This window comes from Telmatherina bonti (assembly GCF_933228915.1).
Source record: "Telmatherina bonti genome assembly, chromosome: 7".
Lineage (NCBI taxonomy): Eukaryota > Metazoa > Chordata > Actinopteri > Atheriniformes > Telmatherinidae > Telmatherina > Telmatherina bonti.
Window position 1 is genome coordinate 25184869 of NC_136625.1, and position 27877 is coordinate 25212745.

The 27877-nt window shown below is 36.7% G+C and overlaps 4 protein-coding genes across 8 annotated transcripts; 1 reads left to right on the plus strand and 3 right to left on the minus strand.

The window, feature by feature from the left end:
• Positions 1-278: 278 nt before the first annotated feature.
• LOC306758961 (fizzy-related protein homolog) lies at positions 279-7031 on the minus strand. 2 transcript variants are annotated; one of them, XM_079244416.1, is made up of 14 exons: positions 6896-7031; positions 6153-6226; positions 5118-5246; positions 4709-4772; positions 3867-3997; positions 3688-3773; positions 3421-3604; positions 3187-3252; positions 2769-2871; positions 2468-2652; positions 2146-2379; positions 1797-1901; positions 1472-1564; positions 279-1380 (listed from the first exon to the last, which is right to left on the minus strand). In XM_079244416.1, the coding sequence occupies exons 2-14, from the start codon at positions 6219-6221 to the stop codon at positions 1339-1341; spliced, it is 1491 nt and encodes a 496-aa protein (XP_079100542.1). In that variant the 5' UTR covers positions 6222-6226; positions 6896-7031; the 3' UTR covers positions 279-1338. The 2 variants fall into 2 exon arrangements, with proteins under 2 accessions (XP_079100542.1, XP_079100543.1); XM_079244417.1 differs by lacking the exon at positions 6896-7031 and having other exon boundaries at positions 6153-6281.
• Positions 7032-8000: 969 nt separating this feature from the next.
• plekhj1 (pleckstrin homology domain containing, family J member 1) lies at positions 8001-12793 on the minus strand. Its single transcript, XM_079243377.1, has 6 exons — positions 12480-12793; positions 12236-12303; positions 12067-12133; positions 11776-11866; positions 10048-10111; positions 8001-9147 (listed from the first exon to the last, which is right to left on the minus strand). The coding sequence occupies exons 1-6, from the start codon at positions 12571-12573 to the stop codon at positions 9055-9057; spliced, it is 477 nt and encodes a 158-aa protein (XP_079099503.1). The 5' UTR covers positions 12574-12793; the 3' UTR covers positions 8001-9054.
• A 333-nt stretch (positions 12794-13126) lies between these two features.
• On the plus strand, positions 13127-15930 carry sf3a2 (splicing factor 3a, subunit 2). 2 transcript variants are annotated; one of them, XM_079244239.1, is made up of 8 exons: positions 13127-13175; positions 13830-14082; positions 14207-14253; positions 14600-14709; positions 14824-14873; positions 15129-15269; positions 15353-15421; positions 15652-15930. In XM_079244239.1, exons 2-8 carry the CDS (start codon positions 13885-13887, stop codon positions 15919-15921), a joined length of 885 nt encoding a protein of 294 aa, XP_079100365.1. In that variant the 5' UTR covers positions 13127-13175; positions 13830-13884; the 3' UTR covers positions 15922-15930. The 2 variants fall into 2 exon arrangements, with proteins under 2 accessions (XP_079100365.1, XP_079100364.1); XM_079244238.1 differs by having other exon boundaries at positions 13137-13222.
• Positions 15931-16116: 186 nt separating this feature from the next.
• LOC306758830 (uncharacterized protein) lies at positions 16117-19815 on the minus strand. 3 transcript variants are annotated; one of them, XM_079244241.1, is made up of 7 exons: positions 19713-19786; positions 19056-19153; positions 17754-17782; positions 17594-17669; positions 17368-17502; positions 17177-17265; positions 16117-17067 (listed from the first exon to the last, which is right to left on the minus strand). In XM_079244241.1, the coding sequence occupies exons 1-7, from the start codon at positions 19718-19720 to the stop codon at positions 16690-16692; spliced, it is 813 nt and encodes a 270-aa protein (XP_079100367.1). In that variant the 5' UTR covers positions 19721-19786; the 3' UTR covers positions 16117-16689. The 3 variants fall into 3 exon arrangements, with proteins under 3 accessions (XP_079100367.1, XP_079100366.1, XP_079100368.1); XM_079244240.1 differs by having other exon boundaries at positions 16121-17067; positions 17177-17268; XM_079244242.1 differs by having other exon boundaries at positions 16122-17067; positions 17177-17268; positions 19709-19815.
• Positions 19816-27877: the final 8062 nt, after the last annotated feature.

Here is a 27877-nt window from a genome sequence, read left to right on the forward strand (position 1 = left end):
GTACAAGAAAAAAATACGCTGCTTTGTTTAGTATAAGTATAGATTTCCCCCCCCCCCCTTTTTTCTTCTTTTAAATTTCTTTCTGCAATTTAGTAAGTTGGCACCATCAGCATTGTGTCGAAGTGGTATTTAAAGATATTTTCAGACCTTATTTTTTCACACACAAATTCAGTAAACTGTCTCTAACGTACACAAAACACATAAATAGCATTCATTTAAATGTAGCACACCAAGTTAACTCAGACATTCAAACAAAGATTACAGAGAGAAATTGTAGCTCATGTTATGAAATGTTAATTTTTCATTTTTTCCAATTTAAAAAAAACAAACAAACAAAAACAACAAAAAACATTGAATGCTCAACATAGAAACAGTTCGAAGCAGCAAGTGCCCTGAGCTTGAATATCTGAAAAGAAATAGCACAAACCAGAAGTTTTGCACATAACAGTATTTCACTGACTGGTCTAATCACTGAACATTCGAGTTGTACTGACAAACTCCGCTGATAAGGCCCAACAGTTCTGATTTTGCTTTTCCTTGCCTGATTTGCAAGTTACAGAGGAAAAAAAAGGTAAGTAAACAACTTTAACATGAGTTGAATTAAAATTATGTATCTTTACATGACAGACTTTTGTGAGTTATTCTGATATACAAAAAGTAATTTTCTTCTTTATCTTTAAACTATGAAACAATGTTATGAGCATATTTTAGACAAAAGGAAAATAGTTTGACTTGAACATACATCACTCTTTTCATGGAATCCCTCTTGTCCATCAACACTTCTCATAGCACATCAGGCTTTATGTGATCCGGGATCCATGTCCGCAAGATATTATTTATTCTTAAGAAAAAAATAATAATAATAATCTTTTTTTTCCCCATGACCTGAACTAAAGTTAGTCCAGAGTATAATCTGAAAACTGCAATTACATACAAGAAAGTAAATCTACAAGCCACCCATACAAACACACCTGTAATTAAAAAACAAAAACAAAAAAAACAAACCAGGGCAAAAAATAAATAGACAATCTAAAATACAAACTCAATATTTGGCAGGTATGCACACTTTCACTTTGTAAACAATACAAACAGCCCTGAAACTCTCCCAATTATAATGATCACAGGTCTGTTGAAGGAGGCAGTCATTCAGGAGAAGAGGATTGCTGAGTGAACTGTGAGCATCTCTTCCGCCCTTGACAATCAGGCCATGCATCTCTTCACCTCCTCACACCTTCAGCTACAACTTGGCCAAAAAAAAAAACTAAGGGCAGTTGAGAAGGGGTCTCTGAAGATGGCAGAGAAATATTCTCTTCCATGTTTTTTTCCCTCCAGTACAGACTACCGGATCCGGGTGAACAGATTCAACACTGAGACAGATTCCTAGACAAAGGCAAGACAAACACAGTTGCAGATCAATTTACAATAGACAATAAAGCTGTGAAATTTTATGAAATAAAATAAAGAGGAATACCTTTGTGGATCTCATTTTACTAAAGACATTCCAGAACCTAAGTGTTTCATCTCCAGCTCCCGTCACAATGGCCTCTCCATCAGGTGACATGGCCTGCACATAACTCAATGTTACACATAAAGTATACAACCTTGTGGTAATATATCATCAGATTATTAAGAGCAAGCTTCAAAATGACTTTTTTTTGTTAGTTTATTTTACTCTCTTATAAGAACCATAAAAAACAAACAATGTTTTCAATTTTTGCATGTTTTTCATCAATACGTTTAGTTAGAATTCAGCTACAACAGATAAAAACATAGAAAGGCATGAAGAGGATACTAACCAGGTAGAGCACTCTGTAAGAATGTCCTGTGAGTTTGGCCACTTGAGTTAAAGAGGGATACTTCCACACAAGGATCTGATTCTGGGAATAACCATGTGTGCTAACCTGCAGAAAACAAAGGTTTCCACTTATTTTACTCAGGAGGCTTAAAGTAGTGTTAGTTTGGAAAAGAACAAAGAGTAATACAATACCAGCACTTCAAGCACAGACAAAGGAAGGTTTAGCCATGCTAAGTTTATATACAGGGTGGGGGTGGTATGCTTCAATGAAAACCACAGCTTTGGTACATATCTATAGTAGAAACAAGCACTCACACCCGTACTATGTAATAAAAAAAAAAGTGACTCACTAGTTCATTAGTGTGCTTTGACCAGGCCAGATTGCAGACCTGAGAGCCAGTGTCAGTGCACTGCAGGGGTTGACCGGTCAGAGTATTCCAGAAACGGATGCAGCGGTCGGCTGTGCCACCTCCAGACGCCAACAGGCCGTGCTGATGAGGTGACCAGGCAATAGCCTTCACCGCTGCCAAGTGCTCTGTGTACTGCTGCACAGGTAGGACACTCGAGTGGTTCCACACAAGGAGCTGCAGCCAGTAGGTTTACACAATAAGATATGCGGAAGTGTACAGATGTAAAGCTGACAGAAAAACAGTTGAGATTCTGTCTTTATACCTTGTTGTCATTTCCACCAGAGGCCAGAAGCTGGTGGTCTGTACTCCACTTGAGCCCACAGACTTCCTGTCTGTGCCCTTGGAGACGGCGCTCTGACTGTAGAGGGGGAGCTCTGATGTCCCGTTGCAGGATGACGCGATCACGGCTTCCAGATGACAACTGGTCTGCGTTCCATGCTAATGCACCTGTCAGCAAAGAACGAAGGTTATAGCAAAGAGAAGATAAACCACGAATAAGAGACATTGTTCAACAGCTAACTAAAAATAAATGAAGGTTGAAATAATTTAATCCTCCAACTCACCCACTCTGGCAGTGTGTCCCTCTAGTACAGAGAGCTTTTTTCCTGCTGCAGCATCCCAGATCTGGACATAGCCTTTATGAGTACCTACTGCTACCAGGTTACCCTAATAATAGAGAAACACACAGTTAAGAGTCTTCACTGTACTATTTTAGCTACAAGGTAAAAATCTTAAAAAAAGATGGTAGCAGACAAAACTATGAAAGGTACTGTATTTAAATAAATATAAAGTAAATATATAAATATGGCCCAATTTATATTTCTGCGAAGTTTAAGACTCCGACATACTTTCATTGTGGATCTAAACTGATGGACTCTAATGTTAATTATAAAGCAAGTCAAACTTTAATGTAAGACATAAAAGTTAAAAGAAATAAAACACAAAAAAAAAAAGGTAAAAATAGATGACAGGAAACCCCACCCTTTCTGACCATCCCACTGATGTCACAGAGTCGCCCTCTACAGAGAGATCACAAAGCCGTGTCACCTTAAAAACAGACAAAGACAGAGAGAAAAAAAGATGGATTGACACAAACATCCAGGATGCAGTGCAGTCACATGTTGTGAACTGTTTAATCACCATCAAGTCCTCTCTGATTACTGACTTCATTCAACTGGGAATTTTATTTGGGTTTTCTTCAACAACAACACACACCTGGCTGGTACAGGCACTCCACAGATATACACAAGTACCCAGTCCAACACTGAGCACATTTAGCGAGGACCAGTCCACCAGGTTCAGGTAAAAGTCATCTTGAAGCTCTGGAGCATCCAGAACTTTGAAAGGAATTTTGGAAATTTTGCGTGTAGGTTTTCTTGGGGAACGTAACAATTTCTGGCTGCAACACAAAACATAGAGAGTTAAATTAACTTCATAAAAAATAAATACCATTTAATTAGTGTCAGGATATGAATGAATTACCTGTTGCTACTGACAGGTGACAAAGAATACGGTGAAACTGTGTTTCCATCTTCTTCTGGCAGAGCCCTCTTAGTACTAACAGAATACTACAAAACAAAACAAATCATTACTCATCCACAGAAAAAAACACCATCATGAAATGAGCAGCATAAATATTAAAGCTATGGCATCTGTTTTACACTAAAAAGGCTCCTCTTTGCAGGAGTAGAAGGCTGCAAACGGCGGTCTTCTGACTGGGGGTCCTGGACTTTCTCAATGCCTGCTCCTAGCAGCTCATTCTTCAGCAGGGCTGAGTAAGCAAGACCATCCGCTGGAGACAGAAGAACATAAAAGAAAGAAATCAAACCATGCTGCTAAAAATATTCAAATGCTATACTTCTGCAATTTGTTTGCTTTCACATCTCTAAAGACCAGGCAGATTTTATTTCTTAGCTTTGTTTGGTACTTATCTTCTGTTGTAATGAGCCTTTATCAAAATTCCCATATTAAAATTGACAAGAAAACAGAGAAGCCGGAAGAAACGATTTGGTCCTCAATGCTGACATACTCCAAGTATTAGCCCAAAGGTAACAGTACAAAAAGTTAGTTTATATGAACCATTAATAAACTTTCTGCAAGAATCACTTTTTCCCCAAATCCTCTGAAATTACTGAGGATGCAACAGCAGAAAATCTGAAAACAAAAACTGGGAGTCAATGACACCTTAATCAATTCGAGACCAATTGTTATTTATTTAAATTCATTGAACGGTGGTCTACAATAAGACAAATGTTGCAGCCACATTTTTTCACATTGTTTGTTCTACAGAAATGTCATATACCGGTCAAATCACCCGAAAACAAGACAACAACAACAACAAAAAAACAGATCACAATAAAGATTTCTCTCATTTCAAGTACTGTAAGTGCACTTTACTGTAATGCACTTTTACAGTACAATACAGAGGAGTGACCTGGTGACAAAATGGCGTGCCACAATTATGTTGTGTGGGATCATATGGCAAAAGTGAGTCCTGGATTACCTTTGTTGCTGTCAGTGGTGCCATCTTTGGTTTTCCTGTTTTGATTGTGTGACTTTTCAATTTCCTGCATAACAAAAAGCAAAATCCATTAATTAACTATCCATCCATTTACTGTCTGTAGAGGGGGAGCTCTGATGTCCAATTCATGGCCACTGGGAAGATGACGCTTATCCCAGTAATTACCAGGAGAGAAGCAGGGTACATTGCTTGCCAGTCTATTCCAGATTAATTAAACAAATCTTTATTCATAATGTGTGGAAGAATTTAAGGTCAAGTAACTAAATAAACTGACTAAAACAAAGAAAATTAAAAATGTCTGCCTGAAGCCATAACACACACTTGATCTTGAGAGCATTGTGCTTTTGGTTGGACAGACAGTGAAATCCTGGGTGCATAGCAGCAGACTCACATTAATGCGGTGGAAGTTGACACTCCAGTTGGCTCCAGCCCGGGAGGGAATGAAGCGATCACCATGCTTGCTAGGCGAGGACAGGGGGGAGCTGGTGGGTGTCAGAGATCGCACTGCTTCCACCGCCTTCTACATGAGGGAAGAGAACAGAGAGCAATTTCTGACTGGCTGCTAAACACAGACAGGCCTTGGATAATGACTATAAATCTTAATAACAAAACAGGACGATGAGTTAGGTGGCAGATGGTGCATTCATTTGAGGTGTGAACAACAGGAGGCAGCATTCACAAAAGCCAGTCATTTGGCTGGTAAGGTCTTGTTTTTGCTCAACACTAGTGACACTGTCAAATCACTGGTCTGTTATATCATTTTCCTTTCCAACACGAGCAGAGCAACTCCCTCTTTATCCATCTAAAGTACTATGCTACTTAACAACCTTGTTTGGGAGGAGCAATTACGTGTTGTAATTCTCTGTAAATATTACAACTGGAATGCATAAAGAAACTGGTTTTCAAGCATGTCCACAATGGTCAAGAAAGCTAAGAAAACAACTAAATTTATTAAAGAAATATCATATAGCTTCAATGTTATGCCATATACTTAGCAACATAACATGCTGTCAGACCTCACAATAAACATAAAGCTCACTAATCTGCTGACCAGTAGCCAATTTACAAAGAACTGACTTATCACTGGACATCATGATCTCTATAAGTCATTCACTGTCATGCACAATTCATACCTGGAATATGATATATACTTGGTATGTATATTCTCGGACAAGCTCCTCTATGTACTATGCACAGGTATATTTACAATTATACTTACAAGTTTAAACCATTATCTGGACTGTTTTTTATTATTATCATTTTTTATATTCTGTATTTATATTTAAATGTTTTCTTTGCTGCTGTTGCACCATAAATTTCCCCACTGTGGGACAAATAAAGGAATCTTGAATCTTAAAACAGCTGATTACACACTAGACCATGAACATAGCGTAAAGTAAAACCAGTGTGTGTTTTGTATACTTACAATGGGGCTTGCGTTCTCATTTTGGATATTAATCTGTCTTAGCAGCCTGCACTCATAGTCCTGATCCATGATGCCTTTGGACAGGGTAAGGTCATAAATATTAAAATCATACAGTGTTAATGATAAACACGTGAAATGACATGATAATTTTTTCGAAATATTTAATTAAAGACTGAAACGATTAGTTCAATCGATTCTCTAGGGAAACTCATAAGCATCTACAGTAATCATGGATTTTACTTTTGCACAAATCATTCGGCTGATTTCTTTCACCTTTGGTTGGGTGTAGTCAAAAACACTAAGACATTTGAGCTGTAATCAAGTTTAACGCTGAAAAGCATCAATTGAACCAATTATACAACAGACAGTTAGGCTTAACAGCCTCTTTCATCTCCAGTCTTACAAACAACCTTAGAGTAAACCTATAAATGACAATGACATCTTGTACACCGACGATTGCGATCAGTCCTGAGATGCTAACAACAGCAGTATAATTACCTGACTAAATGCACAGCTTCAAAATTATTTTAAGCCTAGACTTATTTAGAAGTATCTTAAAGCCCTTTGGCTAATCTGTGAATATGGTACTATATAAACAAAAACGGAAACAATCCTCTCAAATAACCTAAACAGCTAAAATAAGCCTAACACTAGCTATACTGCCTACTGTAACGTAAATTACGCTAGGCTAGGCTAACGCTTTGTCAACATTGTTCATAATCCACACTTTAATAAACGCCTACCTTGCCCCAGTAGTCTCTCCCCCTTTATGTGCTGCTAAATCCTTTGGTTCAGATGTGTAAAGCTCTGTTCAAATGTGTAATTGTGTGATTTTTACGCTTGAAAAGTACATTTACAGAACTGTATTCTTTTGCCGAGCATTCAATTTGGTTTTGCAAAGCACCACGGGAAAAAATGTTTCGTCACTGTTTTTGAATCGCACTTATTTGTTGCTAAGGAAACGCGTCACACATGTTCCAACACGTCGCCTTCTCTTCTCCGCAACTGGCACAGAACTGTGACTTCATGTTATGTTTATGTATTTGCTCTATCATATATTAAAATATCGGATATTTTATATTCATACAGGTCGTTTACTGAAGATGTATGTTTCTGACCGTGTCAGTAATTGCTGCCTGTCATGAAAAAACCCGTATGTTATCAACATAAAAAACAACTAAAATACATAAACGTAATGTTTCCCTTTTCCCGTTTATTTTTTTTCGTAATTAATAGATTCAGATCTGAATCCTGAACCCTTGTATTGAACAGTAGAAGCTGTTCACATAAGATGAAACCAATTTATAGATATTAATCCCAAACAGGAACATTTTCCTCAGCTTAACCCCCCAATTCCCTCTTCTACTGTTTGTTTAACAAACGTTATCAGTGCCTATAATAAATCTTATTAAAAATCTGTGCAAGTAAACCCGCATAAGCTTTATCTACCCCTTGGTTTGGTTTTGCAATACCAAAAGTATTGACACCGATTTCTGACCAATTTTAATAATTGGACTGCTGTTAGAATATTATCTCGACAAAAGGTTGAGATAGCAGTTAAAACATTTTTCTTAGCGTAAACAACAAAAAACAATAAATAAATTTTAAAAAAAAAATCAATTGCTGTTTTCTAAGTGTTGAAGGGTTATAAATCACTGGTCTAAACCAAACCAGAAATAAATAATGTAATACAAATGGCAGAACTGTCAGCCTTGAAAAGTGTCAAAACTATCCAGACTTGAATTTGCAGAAGTAAAAGTAAACTTGCTGCATTTGCATGTTTTCATGTTAAAACAATGAATTTCACAGTATCTTTCAAATGCTTTATTAGTATAAAAAGTTGGATGACAGTAAAACAACTCTGTTGGAACTAAATTAAAAGACTAAATACATTCTATATGCTAAATTTTTTAAATGAAGAAACATTCAATGTCATAAGTTCCACATCTCTTGAATAAAACTATTTCACCAATTTGTAAAGTACAGCTAAGCTCTAATTTTGGAAATATGGCAAAGTGCAAAAGTTCTTCTCATGATTTGTTGAAATTTACCAAATGTTCATGTGATATTTCAGGAATCATAGCAAAGAGTGTAGTTTCTCGTGGTCTAACAGTTTACTAAAAATAATCTGATTCACAGTGACAAAAATAACAGAATAGTTTCAAGTACAGAATTCTAAAGAAAATAAACCCTTGACACCCAGTTATGTGCAAAAAGACTTTTTTTTAAAAACTAAGCTGTCTTATTGGGCTATGTGATGAATAAATACAGGGGTAGTTTAAACCATTTTTCTCACAAAACTAAGACAAATATGTGGCTCAGCTCAGTAGGTCAAATGCCTGATGCACTTAAAATCAGGACATTTATACTGCAGATGTTTTCTAAATCAAACAAAAGTTCTTCCAAAAACGTACACTTTCTAAATTTTAGTTTGTTTACAGCAAATGATTATTTTTCTGGATTGACTCTTATTAAACACATTTGTGCTTGCAGATAAAATATGTGAAAAACTTTGAATGTGACACACTCAGGACAATCAGTCTCTCAGAAATCACATTCTTTGCATATACAGTATATCCAGTGGAGAGCATAATACAGACATCTGACAAACCTAAAATTAGACAGTAAATGCAATTTCAAATCTCTTAAAGCAAGAATCAAACAACAAACTTTTCCAAAGACCCGTTGCCTGTAATGAGCAACAATGGCAGAAGAAACCCTTTAACTTTGTATGTCTGAGACAAACATCAGCATTAAGTCGAACAAACACCAAACAATGCAGATCAGTGTAGATTTCACCTGTTGGAGTGGAGACGGTATTGCTGTGGTTTTCATACCTAAAAGAGCTGAACTTTGGAATATCAAAGAGCTAAACTGAAAATGATCTGAACAGTCTGCAGGTCTACAGGGAGGAGGAATCTCTCGACATACTTTGCAGGCCATTGCTGACCTGAAACCGAGTTTCATCAGATATGCCATATTGCTCCAGTGGGTCCTGTGGAGAAAACATGAAGTGAATATAGAGGATAAGAAAATGTAGAGTATAAGAAATGTGTTTCATATGAAACACAAAGACAAGAACAAAACAAAAAGTACTTTCTTCTGTAACTCTTGTGATGTTGCTTCAAACAGATAAATCTGGGCTTTACTTATTATCAAATCAAATCAAACTTTATTTGTATAGCACTTTTCATGCTTAAAAACAATGCAAAGTGCTTTACATTATAAAACAATTTACATCAAAAAAGATAAAACACTAACACACATACACATCCCCTTTCACCCACCCACAACCACCCTCACCCATGCCCTATTAGCCCTATAATAGTAAAAAAAGAAGATGAATGGCCAGGTGCATTTGTACCAGATGTGCACCAGATAAGGAAACAATATTCTCAGGAAGCTCCCTATTAATACTAAAGAACTCCACTTTTAAGATTTTTGTCTCAAACTCAATATGGAAGAGTGAGTGGGACATCAGTTATTACTAACACTATTGTAATGACATTTATCATAGCATCTTCCAAAAGCTTTATGAAATGATTAAACCAAAGATCATCTTCAGAGGACAAATAAAACCTGAGGAATGAACATCCAGGAAATTGTTTCATCACAGAGGGAGCCATTATTGAACTTTTCAGCTTGTACTTTGTGATTTAAAGAAAGTGAATTAAAAAGTGTTGATTGCAGGAATCATTACAACACTGTCATACAAAATCCAACCATCTTGTGCAATTTAATCAACCCATCTATCCTAGACTTATATTGATGCCATTTTGCAATTAAGTGGTACAAATGATGCCAATCTAATCCCTGGTGTAAACATTGTCATGGTATGAATCTGAAGACTAGAAGCAACATCTGGGTGGCATTTACTCGGAGGGAGGAGTCTCACCTTCCCAGTGAGCCTGTGGATTTCAGTTCGATAGAAAATTAGGTTCTTCCTCATAAACTCATAACTGTAAGAGATGAGAGTAAATTAATTTGACAGGGAAGAGGTGAATATTCAAGCACACACAGCCAGGATTAGGATTACATCTTGATTTACAGTCAACATATTCATCATAGACATATTTTTTGGTTTGATCAGAGCCCATAATACCAAGTCAAGGACACTTTATTAGTCTGATACTTTTAATACAAAGCTTATTTGCAAATGACAAACAAAAATGCTACTTTTACCATGAATGCAACTTAGAAGTTTCTGTGTGTGAGTTGAATGTAAACTAAACTACAAATCCAGCTCATATAGGTACAATGTGAATGTCACCATTCCCTTCACAATGACAATACACACTGATCCATCAGAAAAAATACAAGTGGGAAGCTCTATTACTAGACCCTACTGATTCTAGGTTCTAGATGTATAGAACCACAATGCTCCCTAAAGGCATACACCCTTTGTGAGCATTGTGGCTTTACAATAAACATGAACATAAGACAAAGGGGAAGGGTGACAACTTCACAACTCTTTGACATCACTTTACAAAATATCACATTGTCAGTGTTTCTGGAAACTGCACTTGTCGGTCTATCATTTGTTACTGAAATATAACTAGGGTTGATTGTGCCCAAAGCATTTAAATAGTAGCATGAAGAAGTTTCACACTTTTCAAATCCATTAATGCATTTTTTTTTTATTGCTGGAGAAATTACCATAATCAGATGTAAATATTATCACAAGAAACACTCACAATAATAGCCAAATAATTATTTCTTTATATATTCAAAATATATTGTAGCATTATAGCATAGTTATTGTATAACTGATTGATATCTTGCCTGTTTAAACAGAGAAATAATAATTTTAAATAGTCTTTGTGCACCATTTAAAAAATCTCCAAGCTCATCAACAGTGCTGAAGAAACATTTGCTTTATCATTCTGGTAAAGGAAAAATGTTTTGGCCCTCATGTATTTTCTTAATCAATCATGATTATTCTGGATAGAGTTAAGCCAAAAAACAAATATAGTGGGTTCCCTGGAAAATCAGGAATTAATAGTCCCTATGTGTGACTTAGTTTGAGGAAACTAGTGGCTGGATTAGTGGAGGAACATTTTTCATTGATCTATGCTGTTTTCCAAACAAGCCTGTTGGATTGTGTCATCCATTTTTTGTCAAAACATGTAATTATTCTTGCATGGGCTGTTGCTCAGAAGCTGTTGCTCCCTGCAGAGAAGGAGATTTGGATACACCAAAACACAGAGAGTGAAAGTCAAGAGGATTTAACTGGATGTGCAAAGCTGAACTCCAGGTTGAGCATAGACCATTATATGATTTAATTTTATTAATTTATTTTTTATCTGCTTCCATTTTATTCCATCAACAATTAATAATGGATCTAAAAGATCCAGCCATTTCAAGTGACCACCACACAATACTTTTCCTTCCATGCAAAATATACTATTTTTTCATCTTTTCTCTGCTCACATCACTTCTTGATATTATGCAAAAAATAAAAAAAATATATAACATAATAAAAGACTGAACAAAAGCCTCAAGTTGAAAATTATTTGGTTTTATCACTAAATCAAATGTAAATCTCAGAATTGAATCAGTTGCCAGCAGGTCTCCAAGCAGGAATGTTTCTTCGTGTGCTGTGAAAGATTAACAAGTGGTTTACCTAGCTTTGATTATAGCGTCTATCCACTTCCCACACTGCTCTTCGGTATCACACTCAAACAGATACTTCCTCTCAGCTTCATCTAGAAATGCTAAAGAGAAAATTGGCATTAAGTCAGTATTAGACAAAGTACACTAATTTGCTGTTCAAGTTATACAGCCTGAACAAGTGCCTGCAGGGTAACGTAAACTCTATTATCTTTTCAGAGGGAGAATACCTGACACCTTGTCATAGGTGTGAAAGTGAGTTATTATTCAGCGTGAAAGTAAATCTGAGGGCGTCAGGACTCACCTATAGAGAAAGTCTGACTGTCCTCCTTCTCTACCCGACACTGCTCCAGCAGCAAAGCTCCAATAGGCTGAAAAACAAAAACTTACTTCAGCATTTGCTACAAGAAGTTTCTACTCATTGTGAGTTGTTGGATAAAAAACAGAGTAAATACTCGTCCTAGTCAACTTACCTCCTCCTCATCAATCCGGAAGTAAAAGAGGAAGTTCACAACGACTTTCACCAGTCTCCTTTTGACAACTATATCATGCCAGAAAGAAGCAGATTCAGTCTTGTTTAAATAGTAAAACATGTACAGTGCAGAGCTGATAGGTGACACAACAATTACTCATATTTCCCTGATGTTAACATGGGCTGATGCCTGAAGTACACCAAACGGAAGTGACTAAATATCTGAACGTAACAAACCATATTACCGTCTCCCTTTTTGGGACCTCGCATCCCAACTTCAGCTGCCATCTCTGAAGGCTGGCGGCTCAGAGAGACCAGCTCCTTCTCGTTAAAACGCATCACGTTTACTGACGCGGATACATTCAGGTTTCACACTCAGGCACGAGACGCTGTGGCTACAACTGGCCCCTTTCCCCAACCGAGAACATCGTGGGATTGTCAAACACTTCTACGACTTCGCCGCTTTGTTATTTGATGTCTTCGAAATGTAACGGAGCGTTTTTGGTCATATCTGTTGTAGTCACGCATGTACAATGGTGCCAGACTTCTACATCACATAGGACAAGCACACTCCTAGCTGGGACACTCCCATACGTAGACAGACCCAGAGACACCATGGACATACCGTTAAGATACTGCCCACTAGCAGGTCTGTGTGGTAATCGAGAGAATTAACAAAAAAAGACGTTTAATACCGTCAGTAAAATTACGAAGACTGCAATACATTGAGCTAATTTAAATGTCGTACATACAAATTATATTTATTAAAAGACATAAAGGAGAAAAAGAAAAAAAAGGTAAAACTAACTGCGAGCTCCCCTCCAACCCGACAGGTGGCAGTAGCTCACATTCTACTGTCTATCAACTGCTAAAATCTAATAAAGAAAAATTGGTGCGCATGCGCAAAGTGGACATTTAGTTGCGCGATCCTTTCGTAGTTGGTAAGCGATTTGGATAAAGTAAACTTATTACAATATCTCACAGTGTTGTAAGTAACCAACCTATGATTGCATGCCGATAAAAATGTTTATTTAAGTGTAGTTTGATCATTTGGATTTTTTCAAAACCACGTATTACAAGTTGTTAACACCACGAGTTTTCGATTAGCATTGTCAATGCATTCAGCAGCTAGCCTTAATGTATGCTAACATGCAGCTAATGCTAATGTGCTTATAGAATCTGGACATCTGTGTTGTAGCAAATCATCTTAAATAGATAAGGGATATTAATGAAAATAGTTTTGCTTTCAGTTTTTAGGTTTCTTCTCAGCAATGTTGATATAGATCCCCCACAGTGGGAGGAGAGATAAATAAAGAATCCTGGGTGGAAATCAAGTTTGATGTACTACAATTACAGCAAAGGGCAATCCTGACTCATAATTTCATGTTTTTGCTCCTGTAAGATGAAATAACCACCATAAACTATTAACGTTGTGTTTAATTTGAGCTATATATTTATTTTGGCAAATGCTATTTGCATTGTTTAACTCAGGTGGTTGTACATCTCCACACATTTTGCTGAATATGATAATGATTATTGCCTTTTTCTTACAATTTCTTTTGCTTTGTTTTTTCTTTTTAATTTTCATCATATAGAAGAGGAGTTCAGTTTGTACAGGGTTTTCAAGTTTCGCCTGGTCACCTTGCAAACATGGATTTCCAGCATCGAGCTGGAGGGAAGACGGGGAGTGGTGGGGTGGCATCTGCCTCCGAGAGTAACCGGGACAGACGGGAACGGTTACGTCAGCTGGCCCTGGAGACCATTGACATTAACAAAGACCCCTACTTCATGAAGAATCACTTGGGATCATATGAGTGCAAACTTTGTCTGACACTTCATAACAATGAGGTAGAACGCTTTGTGATAATTCTGGTATTATATTGTTTCACCTTTTTCATCTTCAACAAAAATGTTTTTTAGGGGCATCTGTTTTGAAAGGTGAACTTAAAAGCTTCTTTCCTCTGTCTTACAGGGCAGCTACTTGGCACACACGCAAGGAAAGAAACATCAGACTAACTTGTAAGTCCACTTCATCAACACATCAGCATAGGTTGTAACATAACTGTTTGACCCTGTTGTAGAATTTCCTTTTAATAACATTTTTTTGGCAGGTTTTACTATTTAGAATTAAATGCGACACAGTAAATGTTGTTATAAAGTAGATAATGATAGTACTTAAAAGGCCACTTAAAAATATTTGTGTATTACTGTTTTATGACTAACTAAAACTGTTGTGTATCTTACTGTTCTCCTTACTTAAAATGTTGTACAACTATGCCGCCACAGAGTTTTCCTTGTTTAAGTATACCTCAGTCAAGTTAGTATTTTTATTTAAAGCCTCACAGCCTTTTATTTTGTATTTTAGAGCACGGAGGGCGGCCAAAGAGGCGAAAGAGGCTCCTGCTCAACCAGCTCCAGCAAAAGTAAAAGTTGAGGTCAAGAAGTTTGTCAAAATTGGTAGACCGGGATACAAAGGTAAATTAACTAATATATCACTGTCATTATGTGGTTTATAGATATTAAAAATTCTCACTAAAAGTGTGTTATTCATTTGGTTTTATGGTGGATATCTTTCTCTTTTTTGCTTAGTAACCAAACAGAGAGACCCAGAGACTGGCCAGCAATCTTTACTTTTCCAGGTTAGACTCCTGATATTACATGTTTTGAACTCTTGAACTAACAAAAGAAAACACTAAACAAAGCAGTATCTTTTCAAACCAAGTGTGACATTAATATAACGTCACACTCCTATGAATGTCCGTAAAAATACACAATTACAGACTTCATGTTTGGATGGATCCATCCATGCAATATTATTTTAATTTTGTAACATCTGAAAAAAATTGTAATTTTGAAGGCAAGTGTGTGTTTTTTTAATTATCTTTGTTGATCAGATTGACTATCCAGAGATTGCTGAAGGAATAGGACCCAGGCATCGTTTCATGTCTGCTTATGAACAGCGAATTGAGCCCCCTGATCGCCGCTGGCAGTATTTACTGTTTGCTGCTGAACCGTATGAAACCATTGCCTTCAAGGTGGGCTGCACCTGGTCTTCTTTCATGTCATTAATATGCTTATGTCTTTAGGTAATGTAACGTTCAAATATTTGCTCTTTTAGGTCCCCAGCAGGGAAATTGATAAAGCAGAAAATCGCTTTTGGACCCACTGGAATAAAGAAACAAAACAGGTACTCTTAAGCTGATGATTATTACTAATCACCATGTTGTTTTACAACAGAGGGGACATTGTCATTTTCATGTCAGTCAGTCATTTTCTGAACCACTTAGTCCAATTAAGGGTCGGTGGGGAAGCGGGAGCTTATCCCAGCAATCATTGGGTGAAAGGCAGGGTACATACACAGCGAGAACATGCAAACTCCACGCAAAGTTCTCATGTATTTGTTATTTCTCTGCCCAGTTCTTCTTGCAATTCCACTTCAAAATGGAGAAGGCTATTCCCCAGTCCAGCGGTCCAATACCTCCTGCCAGTGTAAAGCACCCATCACTCATGACGGGAGGTCCTCGCATACCAAATGATACTCTGCCTCCTCCCCCACCTGGAGGAATGCCCATCCCTCCTCTTCCACCTGGTGCACCAGGTACTCCGCAGATGCCCCCTCAGATGGCCATGCCCCCAATGCCAATGAGGCCTCCCCCTCCAGAGGGCCTCACAATACCGAATAACTGATCTGCAGCCATGTATTTAAGATGACTGTCTGTCACAGTGATCACCTTGCCTGACATGTCTAGTAGTTCCTCCTTCGCTTTGAATTTTGCAGATATTTTCAGTAGAGCTTTCTATGTGGTAAAGGTAAATGGGACAGTCTGTTATAAAAACATCACCACTTTTTCCATTGGTTTTTCTTTTCTTTATTAATGTGTGTATACAGAGCTATGTTGGATAGTTCATCTTTTTAAAATTGTGATTTTGTAATTAAATGGAGAAGTGAAACTGTACACATTTAAGTTTCAGTCTGTTATTCTACATAGACTTTTCACTGAAAGATTTACTTATAAGTATCCCAAACTATTTAAATTTAAGGTTAAAGTTCAGGATAAAATATAAACAATGTTTAAACAAAGTTCTCTGAAGCAGGTTGGAGACAACATAACTCCTGCTTTGGACACATTTTTTGGCCAAATTATTAGTTTTTGTTTAGCTTTCAGTTTTTGTCATTTTTTTCTCGCTAAATACAATACTGTCACCATTTATCTGAGCTTGACTGAGCATTATTACTGGTTGTGACCAGCCGATTACATGTAAATTTAACACAAAGCAGTCATCATATTTTCAAAAAATAGCTGCTGTTTTTAAATAAAACACACCCATCCAGGAGAGCAGCGCTAAGCTGTAACACAAACTGCTGATGCTGATCCTGTTCTGCCGTTTGTTTAGTGTTTTAGTCTCTAGTTACACAGAAATTTGGACAAAATACATTTCTGTAACTTGCCACAGTCAAACTTTTTTGTTCTTTTTCTTGTCTTTCCTTTCTTCTAAATTCTTAGTTTTCTTAGGAGCTGTATGCTCATCTTCATCCTTTTCATCTTCCACCTTCTCAGGGTCTTCATTTTTCACTCTTCCTTTCTTGTCTTTGACTTCTTCCGGCTCAGCTTTCTTGGCTTTCTTGTCCTTTACCTTCCTGTCTTTTTGCTTCAAGAGTTTTTTGTCTGGGAGCGGCCTGTTTCTAAGACCTTTCAATTTCTGTTTTGTCACACCTCTTTTGGATTTTCCTTTCTTTATCTTTTCATTGCCATCCTCCTCATCATCTTCGTCCTCTTCCTCATCAAGGTTAGGCAGCCAAGAAAACATGACTTCCAACAGAGATGTTTCCGGCTGCAGGGAAAGTGTTAATACCCCAAAATTGGATTATTCAAGTCTTTAATCGTGATATACACCAGTAGTTACAATGTTAAGACAATATTTGTAATCCACTCCAGTTTACCTCTGCCGGCAGGCCTCTGCGCCGTAACATTCCTGAGTGTCTCGTTACTGCAACTTTTTCCTCCTCTGTTGTTCCCTCACCACGCAAACCTTCTGTGGGTTTTGTTTAGAAATATTTAAGAGCAGGACTACGTTACATTCAGTATGCCATTTTTATATCTCACGTTTCACATTTTGTGATTGTTTACTTGCCATGAAGTCTCTGAAAACCTGAGGTGAGCACCAAAATGGTAATGGCCACAAAGAGACAGCGGTTGAGAGTAACGTTCTCCCATGGCGTTTCTATCTGAGTCAGGTTCTGGAAGGACAAGGATTTGCGCAAGGATGCTGAAGAGAAAACAAGAAGTTTGAGAAGATTGAGCTTGTTTGTATTTTGCTTAAATGTTAAGAACTAATGAGGGCAGAGGAAATTACGAACAGGTTTTGGCCAAGCTGGGCTCTCTAGGTAAAGCCTTTGCTTCAGATCTTTGTTGCTGCGGAACCGGAGTCCCTTCCTGCAGGATAAAAACATAGTTTAAAGACTTATATACATATCATATAAAATTATACAAATTTGTTTTAGTTGGTTTTTGTCTGACCTCCTTGAGTGTCTTTGAAGTGTGCATTTCTGGAACAAACAGATAATTTACAGATTTTTTTTTTTTTTGCACAGGAAATTAGAAAATACAATATCTGTCCAATAAAAACAGTTTGGTTAATGGGACAGAATTAGATCGGTTTATTAATGGAAACAATGGTAGAATATTACCAAGTATTTGATGGGATTGTACTTCAAAAGAAAAGCTGCATTTACAGTACCAGTCAAAAGTTTGGACACACTTTCCATAAAATCCAGTGTTTCCAAACTTTTGACTGGTAGTGTTGACATTTAATCTGTCAATCAAATCAGCTCTTTGAGTAAAGTCAGAACTTTTACTTGACGATCAAAATTTTTTCATTGTCTCTTGATCCATTCCATGTTAGCACAACTTGTGAGCTTATATTCTTTTTTTAATGTTAAGATGTTAATATTTAGCAGGTGGTCTAAATTGTTTTCTATCTATGTCAACGTGAGAAGATTAGTAGTTTGACCCCCAGTCCGAATTTCCACTCCCACATGGTTCCAGTTACATCTCCTCAGTGTATGACAAGAAATAATAGAGCTTTATATATAGTGTACATATATGCACTGTTATTTTCATATACATATTTGTATAATCATACACACAGCATACATATACTTAATCCTGTACAGGATAAAATGCCTTATTTAGCAGCACCAAATAAAACACATAGTTAGGTGTGAGTGGGAGGTAAGTAAGACATGAAGGGCAATGTAACTATTGCGCTTTTCAGAAATAATTAAAATGTACAGTTGATATTGATCAAAATGTATTAAGGCATATACAAAAGATTTTTTAACTGCTTTATTGTAAGAGTAATGCAATTCATTTTGAGAGGGTGACATATACGTACTTTCTAGCCATTTAACAACACTGGTGACATAAATCATAACTAATCTCTATGATGGGATCAGATGAATAGTCACTAGTTTAATAGTATCCATTGTTTGGGAACTACAGCACAAGAGTACACTGGACTATTCTGTACAGATCAAAGTGGTGGCAATGGAAAACATTTCTTGCATGGTTCTCTCTTTTAGACCTATAAGATCTGTGGCTTATTTTGTGGGTTTGAAAGCAATGGTCTAATTCCCCTGCAGTGCACTGAGAAATGATCCGTCCATCCAGGCCGGATGGTTTATTATCGCTGCATTTCCTGTGACTAGGAGTCATATTTCAGTAACTTGTTGTGCTAATCCTCTCAAGTATTTATAGAGTTGCATAGTATGCTTTTAAGATATGCAAAAGGCATCCCACATTCAATGTGTGTGTCACAACCTGGTCTGCGGATCTGTCGAATAGGCTTCTGTGGAGGAGGTTCTGCCCTTGGTGGCCACAACTCCTCAAATGTCTCATAGCTTTCTTCCATTCCTCCCCTGAGAGAGAGAGAACAGAGGAAAATGAATGAGAATTTCTCAAAATAAATTTGTATTTAAACTTTCAGAATTTAATCATAGGTATGTTATATAGAGGTGTGATCAAAGGTCACTTGCCAGCTGTTCTTCCAAAAACAAGTTGATCCAGTGAATCATTATGTCAATACAATTGTTTTTATCAGCAACCTTTACAGTGAGCCACAGAAGAAAAGTTTTCCCCAACTTCTCATCAGTATTCAGTTCAGTTGTACTGATGAATTAAGGAAAAGGTTAACTTCTCCACTCTATGAATGACACGGAAGCTGTTTCCTGACCTTAACATTTACAGATGAATCCTGTAAGGCCCTTATGTCTTACATGACATTTCAAAATGGACATTGAGCTAATGTCCTTGCAGGCCTATAAATAGATGGACCAAAGCCACAGGAGAGACAAATGGAAACAAGCTATATAAATCCACTAAAAGAAGAGGCTTAATGTTTTTGTTAAGTGCCAATGAATAACCTGTTCTGTCATCAAGCCTAACCTTCAACCCTGATAGAAATGAAGACCTACCTGCCTCAACATTTTGGCTCCCTAGAGCAGCGTCAGGGAACCTTTGTCACAGAGTCGTTGTTCGTCCACAGAGGTGGCAGCACAGTAACACTACGGACTCTCTGACGGCCAAGCACAGGTGCTGGAGAATGGGGGGAAAAAAACAAAAAGCCAATGAGTGTCAGTAAGCAGGACTGAAACATGGTTGTCATTATAACATCTCATACAGCTGTCAGTTATCAAAACACAGAGGAACAGAAATAAACAGTTTTAGTCAACTAGAAAACTTATACTTCCATAAATTGCAACAGTTTTTCACAATTTAAGAGGTGCTGTTATTCAACTATTTTAAATTTTCTTTTTGTTTTTTTTTTTTGTAAAATAAATAAAAAGATGGAACACACCACAATAAATAAAAAAAATGGCCATTTTTATGTGGGATTGCATAAAAGCTTTCCTACTCATGTCTTGTTATGTAGGCAATCTACCAGCAGAGGACGCAGCTGTTCTTGGAAGCCAGACTGTAAGGCTGCCCCTGCTTCAAAGATTGGCTGTGGTCTGTCAGACAAACTAGCCATCACAAACATTAACTGAGGGACTGACACATTTCTTTATGTGAGCTACTATATTGAGCACACTAGACACATATGGACTCTCTGTCCTATCAGATTATATTTCTGTAGAGGCCTCGATGCAGATTCCTTCATTTTCCCTTGTTTGCTAAACAATTGGATATTGTCATATTGTGTGTGTTGTGAAGCCTTGAGGCAAATATAATATGAAGTCCACTAACAAGAGGCTTCATAAGCAGATGTAAGAATGACTGGGGTTATGTCGGGGTTAGCTGGTTGCAGGCCACCTTTACGTGGGAGGGGAGAGGAAGTGTTGATAAACAGACTTGTGGCCATGTCTGTGACTCATCCATCTGCTGATACTCTGCCTAGTTCAAGCTGAACCATGTATTGCTTCACCCATCAGTAATCACAACTGGGCAGCAGACAGCTTTCTCTTTGAAGCAGTCTGATGAAAAGAAGGCATCGATGCAACCAGATCTGTGACATGAGACAAAATGGTTAAAAACTGGCCCAACTGACCCACAGTACAACATATGTCTGCAGTGCTGTGTGACTTTTTATTCAAGGTCATTTCTGTAGTTCTTTATAAGCAAATGCCTTTGTTTTGGGTTCATTGAATGAAAACATATGTGCCAGAGATAAACATGTTGCTGTTGTCAGTGTGATTGTCAGCATGCAGATTAAAGCAGTCAGCTCACATTTGTGCTAAAATATGGCCTTATTCTAAGCCAGGTCATATTAAAATCACTCTTCCTACAGTAAGAAATGTATTATGAAGAACAAGCAAGCAATGCAACCCTTTTCTAAAAAATACTTATTGAATTGTCAGTTCCATTATTTTAACTAGATTAAATTTCCATTGTCAATACCAAAAAGCTAATCCGATACCCTTGTTTTGAAATTTTCAGATGATAATTTCCTAAAGACAGATTTGCAATGGAGCTTTGTTACATTGAAGATAGCCTATAATACAAGATGGACTCTGTATTATAAGAGTCCATCTTATAATACATGTTTATATATTGTTTCTGAAACTATTTTCTTAAAAAGGATACTATATGTTAAACCATGAGCACATCTGAGTCCCATTATTTTCTTTTGTAACAGTGTTCGGCCTTTTGTGTCTCAATGATCTTATAGGACAGCACGATTTACTGTCTTCATTTTGTATTATCCTTAATGAACTCTTTTGCACACTTAATTGACCAATGCACACTCTCACCCCACTTATTTGTCAGTCATTATTAGTCCCTAAGATGCTGCTTAACTGCTTGTTTCAGTAGACTGCATCATCTGTATGAACAGTTCTTTCAATTACTGCTGATTAAAAAGCGCATCAAGTCCAGATGAATTAATTCATCCTGGAGATGGACAGTTTACATCTTCATGTCAAGTAATCTTAGTTCCTGGTGTTTTATTCTCTGTATATGTTGATGTTAAGATAAAAACTTAAATTCAAACTTCTTTTGGCCAAAGTCTTAAGGAATTCTTCAAGGTTAACATAAGCCCCCTGTGGACACATGGTGGCAAATACAGTGTGCAAACACTGCTCGCGGACATCTATGTTCCAGATTAAAGCACCAGAGAGATCTGAAATGTAGAAGCTTTTTTTTAAAATCCCCTTTTGTCCTTACATAATGGGGACTGTGGTTAGAGGACGGGCTGACTGCCCAGCACCCACTGGGAGCTGAACTCAGTGAACAGCATACCGAGGCATGAAGGAGTGTTAACTGTGGTCCACCTCAGCAAGGCTTACAGGGACTTGAAGTCATATCCAAGTTGATTGTTTGCATTTGATATAAATTTGATTTCTGGTTTGAAGAAACTGTAAAAAAAGAAAAAAAACAAAAACAAAAACAACAAGGAGTCTTAATCTATTTAAAAAAATTATATGACTTGTAATTAACTGGTAAGAGACTTGATAGTTGAATTTCGACTCATTACTATGCTGAGACTTAGAAAGGATAGTGAATATACATTTGTAGAAGGATGCTGAGGTTAGAACTGCCAGACAGGAGGCCTAGAGAAAGACTGAAGAGGAGATTTATGGATGTTGTGAGGAAAGACATGAAGGTAGTTGGAGTGAGAGAAGAGGATGCAGAGGATAAGGTTAGAAGCAGATGATTTGCTGTGGCGACCCCTGAGGAAAGAAGAAGACTATGCTGAGACTTAAAAATGCTAACACAATCAAAGTTTCTGTTTTAACAAGGTATAATCCTGAAATACACTTTACATAGTATCTTTCTGATCATGTTTGACTCATTATTATTCTGCACTTTTTAGTATCAGTACAAAGACAGCCAAGTCTTTATGACTGAAAAAGCTTCAACTTCGAATGTTCCGACTGTTGTTAATAACTAATGTGAACTTTTTTTTATTCCAGCAAGTAAATTAATGTTTTTGTTTCTCATAGAAACAAAAATGACAAATACTACTTGCACATGTCTTGCTGATAAAAACAATAATAACCAAATGTTCATTCATGGTCCACGTGATGCTTTACAGTTTTTGTTTTTGTTAATTTACCTCTGTCTAAATATTTGTCTAAAAACAGTAAAATGGCCTTGAAATTAAATAATTCTTAAATATTAGGAAATATAATTCACTGTTTATGACTTTTAACCTAAGAGTAAAAGTAAGCTATCATTATTATTATTATTATTATTATTATTATTATTATTATTATTATTATTATTATTATTATTATTATTATTATTATTATGTTAGATTAAACACTGACAATCAAGTTTTTATTTTAATTTTAAATTAGTTATAGTTAAGTTGCTGATCATTATAATTTTGTAATTGGTGTAGATACGGCTGTAATAATGCCCAGCTCAGAGAGAGCAGCACTGTCTACAGAATCTGTTGTAAAATTTCATATTTTATACTACCATGCATAAATTTGTAAGTTTATCATTTAACATAATGTGTTAAGTGTTATATGTTGTATAAGTTGGCTCCTTCAGAAATATAGCAAGTATATAATCGCCTACCTTCAAGTGAAGGCAGTTTCAGCTCCATGTTAACAGATCCATACTGCCATCTAATGTGCAAACATTTAATATGGAAAACTTGTTTTCTGTTTAAAGTATGAAACTCATTGCCCCCCCCCCCCCCCCCCCCCCAAGATGTTTACTCCACACATTTAAACACATTTTTCCTTTTTTCGTGTTCTGTAGTATTGTATGTGTTGAATTTTCCCAGAAGAATGTTGAAATTGAAAATGAAGTAAACATTATTGTGTTAAAAACCGGACAATAGCACAGCACAAAGATGCATACATGAGAAACATTTAAAGGGTTGACTGCCTCAGTTCACAAAAAAATAAATGAAAACACGGACTTGTGTTGCTTCGGCAGCTTTTCATGTACTCGCTTTGCTGTATTTACTGTCACAATAAATTGGTTTTTAAAGCATAGAGGGGAAACATGCAAATGAGTTACTTTGTAAAATAGCACAATAGGGACTTGTAGCCACTGAGGAAAAAATATCACACCACTGACAGATGAAACAAACCATTTACCTCAATAAGAAATGTTATGGGAAACTTTTGATCCTTTCTTGTAGTTTGTACGCTGGCATTTTTCCTGGTCATCCAGATGTTGACACAAAATAAACCCACACCCCCACAATGGCACAAATCCTACTCCAGTAGGACAAGGTGTCCAGCCAATAGTCAGAAGCATTCTGTGAAACGTACAAAGAGCCAAGATTTTGAGACTGCATCCACTGGTTCAGTAAGGACATAAACTTCAGTCTCAAATGTTTAAGGGTGAGGTGTAGAACAAAATAAGAAATGAAGCATAATATTGGAGGCTATAAAGATGTCCAGAGTATGTACTAAACATAATGGGAAGGGCAGAAAAAAGAGAGAGAGAGAGAGAGAGAGATGCAGATGGTTAGCTGGCTCAGAGTTGCCAGTGGTTTTGTCATGAACTCTTGCCCACTGTATCCTGTGTATCCCAGTTAATAAAAAAAAGTCAACTAAACCAGATTTTGCCATGTTTAAAGAAGAAGGAGCTCTACACTAACAAAGCAAGCAGAAGCTAAAAAGATTTGGGTATCTTTGGAATGAAGTCTTGGGTGAGAGACTGAAAGTAACTATGGTGATGGCCTGATGAAAACAAGGTTAACGTGGCAACATTGTAAACCATGAAGGGCTTTGATGAAAGTTCTTCCTCAAAGGATCACCAACAACTACTTTGTCACTCTATTTCTTGACATTATGCTGCACTATTTCCACTGCGTTGACCGTCTTCAAACAGGTGATTGATTTTTTAGATCTCAGTGGTTCAGCTTTTTCTTAAAGAGAGTTCATACTTCAGAAAGACTTCACAATTTTGGCTTTAGTGATGGCTAAAATATCTTAGTTTGGCTTATTTTATCTTAATCCTTTAAGCTTGAACAGCCTTTGTAAAGGATGTAAAAAATGACAGACTTAATAAAAAATTGGAAAATTATGTTTATTTTCAACTGTTCCTCAGAACTCAGACACTATTATTGGCAATACAAGAGCAAAAGTGTATTTTTAGAGCAAACATGAAGTAGTATTGACCTTTGTGATCAAGGAGCTGCTGGTTACAAAGGTGAACAGTGACATCTGTGTGCATGGAGTCATTGTTAGCATGGCATTATCTTCTGTCAAAAAGCGGGCAGAAAAGGAGATGATGAAAATGTCACATTTTCACTCTTATAAAGAGCTGCTTGGCCAGAGTAACAGATACAAAATTTCAACACTTGGAACACACTTTCTGTCTTCACATGCATTCATGTAGGGAGTGCACTTCGTAGAGTTTGATTTGTATGAAAATATGATCATGGTTTAAAAGTTTGATAATTAAATACACAGATTAATATAACACATTAACCTTTTTACGCCAAGAAAACTGGATGCAACATAGAGGATAGAATGTATTTTCCTCATTAAATCCTGGAATAATAATCTTGTGCTTTTGCCTGCAAATCCCATGTAAGATAAAAGGTCAATTGATTGGGTTGTTATGTTTTTGATTACACAAAAATTATGTTTAAGATAAAATTGGATAGGTTAACCTCTCAGATTGAGCATTACATTACCTGTACATTGGTCAAATCTTCACGTTTTAAGAGGCTCAAACATTGCTGAGTCTTTAGAACACATTTTGTTTTTGGTATGAACAAGTTAAGCATCCTCAAAATGATTACATTCAATCAGCATTCAAGTTTACTTGGTTTGGACTTTAAAAAATTGCATCCAGTAAAAGTATGTAGAGTTTCCATACAAGATGCTGGACACTGGCCTAAATAAAAAGACTGACATTAAAATTGACTTTGCTCTGTGACTGCCATGACTAAACCATTCTGGTTAACTGCACTCATAAAGTAACTACTTGATGTAACTGATGATACTAATGCAGCTGTGCAACATATTTAGCTTCTTCTTCTTGCATTAGACTGTAATATTAATTCATTTTCATAAAATTGTACACAACTCTTGCTGCTGCCTTGCAGAGAGCAAGTAAGCAGGACTGAACTAACAGCTCTCGTTGACCAGGCAGCCTCACAAGGCAACCTGCCCACCTTTCAGTATCAATATCTGTCTGTGTGTTTAACAACCTCCATCTCAGTTGTGCTGACTGTGTAAAATTTGCATTTGAAGAGGAATGACATTGGATCCACAGAGATTCAGTCATCTCTGTGCTGTTTGCCTTTAAAGTAAAACAAACAGCAAAGTCTTTCCGTTATCCTGGGGCTGCTGTAAGACTGTCTCTCTTCAAGAAGGCCACCATAACTTTGATCTCTCAGAGACCACAGCATGTAACTGTCCAGATCAAGACTGTGAGTCCCGCTGGTTTAGATAGGGCCCGTTCATCTGCTATCCAGCAGATGCCTTCAAGCACATAAAGGTTCAAATGTCCAAACAATGTAATAATCTGTCTGTCCATCATTTTTCCCATCATGGGAGATCAAAGGTGTAACATTCAGGGAGATACTGAAAGGAGGAAGGTGCTGCAGTGACCCAAAGAAACACAGAAACATACTGGTAGATGAGTGATTTGATGAAAGATGAAGTATTTTTCTCCTTTTCGCAGACTGCTGTTTCTTTCCATTGATCTCTTACCAAAATATCTTGAAGCCTTTTGTCATCAAAATGAAATAAAAGAACACACAGGAGATTGAGGGAAGATGAGAAAGCTGCCAAGTAAAGAGAAAGCAGAAATATCTAAGAGACATTGGACTTCTTAAAAAGCAATGGAAATCCCACTGATGCTGTTTGATCGTGAGAAATAAGGTCAGATTCATCATTACTGTTTCATTTGAATGTAACATTGATGCTTAGCTGTGATAATACTGATTCCTTTTGTTTAAGCCTTCATAATATTTCCTCCCTCTTTTTCATTTTTCAAAACTGATACAGACACTTATACTTTTAACTGTGGTTTTCGAGAGGGGCATGACTGTGTGACTGGCCCTTTCTTCAGTCTCCTCCACACCTCTCCCCGCCTGCAGGCCATTTTATTGACAAAGTAATTTGCCATGATATTGTACCGCAGTCTCTTGGGTACTATGTGTATTAATTACCATCTATTCATCCGAAGCTTTTCATCCTTTCAGCTCACTCAAAAGTATCAGTTCCGGGCCGGCTCTTCACAGCTTCTATGACAGCCCTAATGCTCCAGCAGAAATGTGTGAGCCTGTGGAAGACAAGTAATTCAAATCCTTGTGTACAAAGGAAGTCAGTGATGGCTTTTGGAAGAACTGTAACATTGACATCAGACTGAATTGTAAAAGTATGATCAACTATGCAGGATTTTATGTCTTTACATCACTCATCCATGCACATAAACATGAAGTGAATAATTATTTGATATATATATATATAGTTTTGTGTATATATATATATATAGTTTTGTGTATATATGTATAGTTTTGTGTGTATATATATATATATATATATATATATATATATATATATATATATATATATATATATATATATATATATATATATATATATATATATATGTATGTACACAAATGCTATAAAGGTGAATAATCTAACTTTAAAGAAAATACTGGACCCAGATGACCTGGAAACTTTAGAATATGACTGAGGAATAAATCAGCCCATTGGAGAGTATGTACTACATGCTTTGCTTACCATATGGGCCTCGATCAATTTTTGGTAAGCAAGAAATGTCAGTGTTAATGCTTTGTTCTCCCTTAAAAGGCGTTAGGAGGGTCTAGAATGGACCTGGTGTCCAGTAATCTGGAGAATATGACGCTATGGAATAAATGATTCCATAATTAAGCTATTTGAAGGAAAAACCTAATATTTTATACCAAATTCCCCTTCAGAGATGGCTGTAAAAACTAGATGCTTTATATTTCTACAACTCCTTAATATAATATAATATAAGAAATTGCTGACCTATAATGTGAAAAAATAAGTGTTCTTTACAAAATTAAGACATTGTTTATGTAAAAAAAAAGGCTTGAAGAGGAGAGCTAGTGAAAGTGATCCTGTTTACAAATAGTAGGCTCGTCTATAGTGGCTTAATTCTTAACAAACAGAACTGAGCAATTAAATAATTCAGTCATAAAACTAATGCAAATTAGAGTTTATTTAATA

Bases quoted from the DNA above. Each gene is read 5' to 3' on its own strand.
- LOC306758830 (XM_079244240.1), bottom strand. The intron at 17,670-17,753 runs GTCAGACAAAAA...TTTATCCTGCAG, and splicing joins CTTCAAAGACACTCAAGGAG to GAAGGGACTCCGGTTCCGCA. The intron at 17,269-17,367 runs GCAAGTAAACAA...CAAAACCCACAG, and splicing joins AGGTTTTCAGAGACTTCATG to AAGGTTTGCGTGGTGAGGGA.
- sf3a2 (XM_079244239.1), top strand. From the start codon at position 13,885: ATGGATTTCCAGCATCGAGCTGGAGGGAAGACGGGGAGTGGTGGGGTG. The intron at 14,710-14,823 runs GTAAATTAACTA...TTTTTTGCTTAG, and splicing joins TGGTAGACCGGGATACAAAG to TAACCAAACAGAGAGACCCA. The intron at 14,874-15,128 runs GTTAGACTCCTG...TTTGTTGATCAG, and splicing joins AGCAATCTTTACTTTTCCAG to ATTGACTATCCAGAGATTGC.
- plekhj1 (XM_079243377.1), bottom strand. From the start codon at position 12,573: ATGCGTTTTAACGAGAAGGAGCTGGTCTCTCTGAGCCGCCAGCCTTCA. The intron at 12,304-12,479 runs GTAATATGGTTT...GGCATGATATAG, and splicing joins AGGTCCCAAAAAGGGAGACG to TTGTCAAAAGGAGACTGGTG. The intron at 10,112-11,775 runs GTAAACCACTTG...CATCTCTTACAG, and splicing joins GACGCTATAATCAAAGCTAG to TTATGAGTTTATGAGGAAGA.
- LOC306758961 (XM_079244416.1), bottom strand. From the start codon at position 6,221: ATGGATCAGGACTATGAGTGCAGGCTGCTAAGACAGATTAATATCCAA. The intron at 3,605-3,687 runs GTAATTCATTCA...TTTGTGTTGCAG, and splicing joins TCACCTGTCAGTAGCAACAG to CCAGAAATTGTTACGTTCCC. The intron at 2,653-2,768 runs GTGAGTTGGAGG...CTTTGCTGACAG, and splicing joins GGGACACACTGCCAGAGTGG to GTGCATTAGCATGGAACGCA.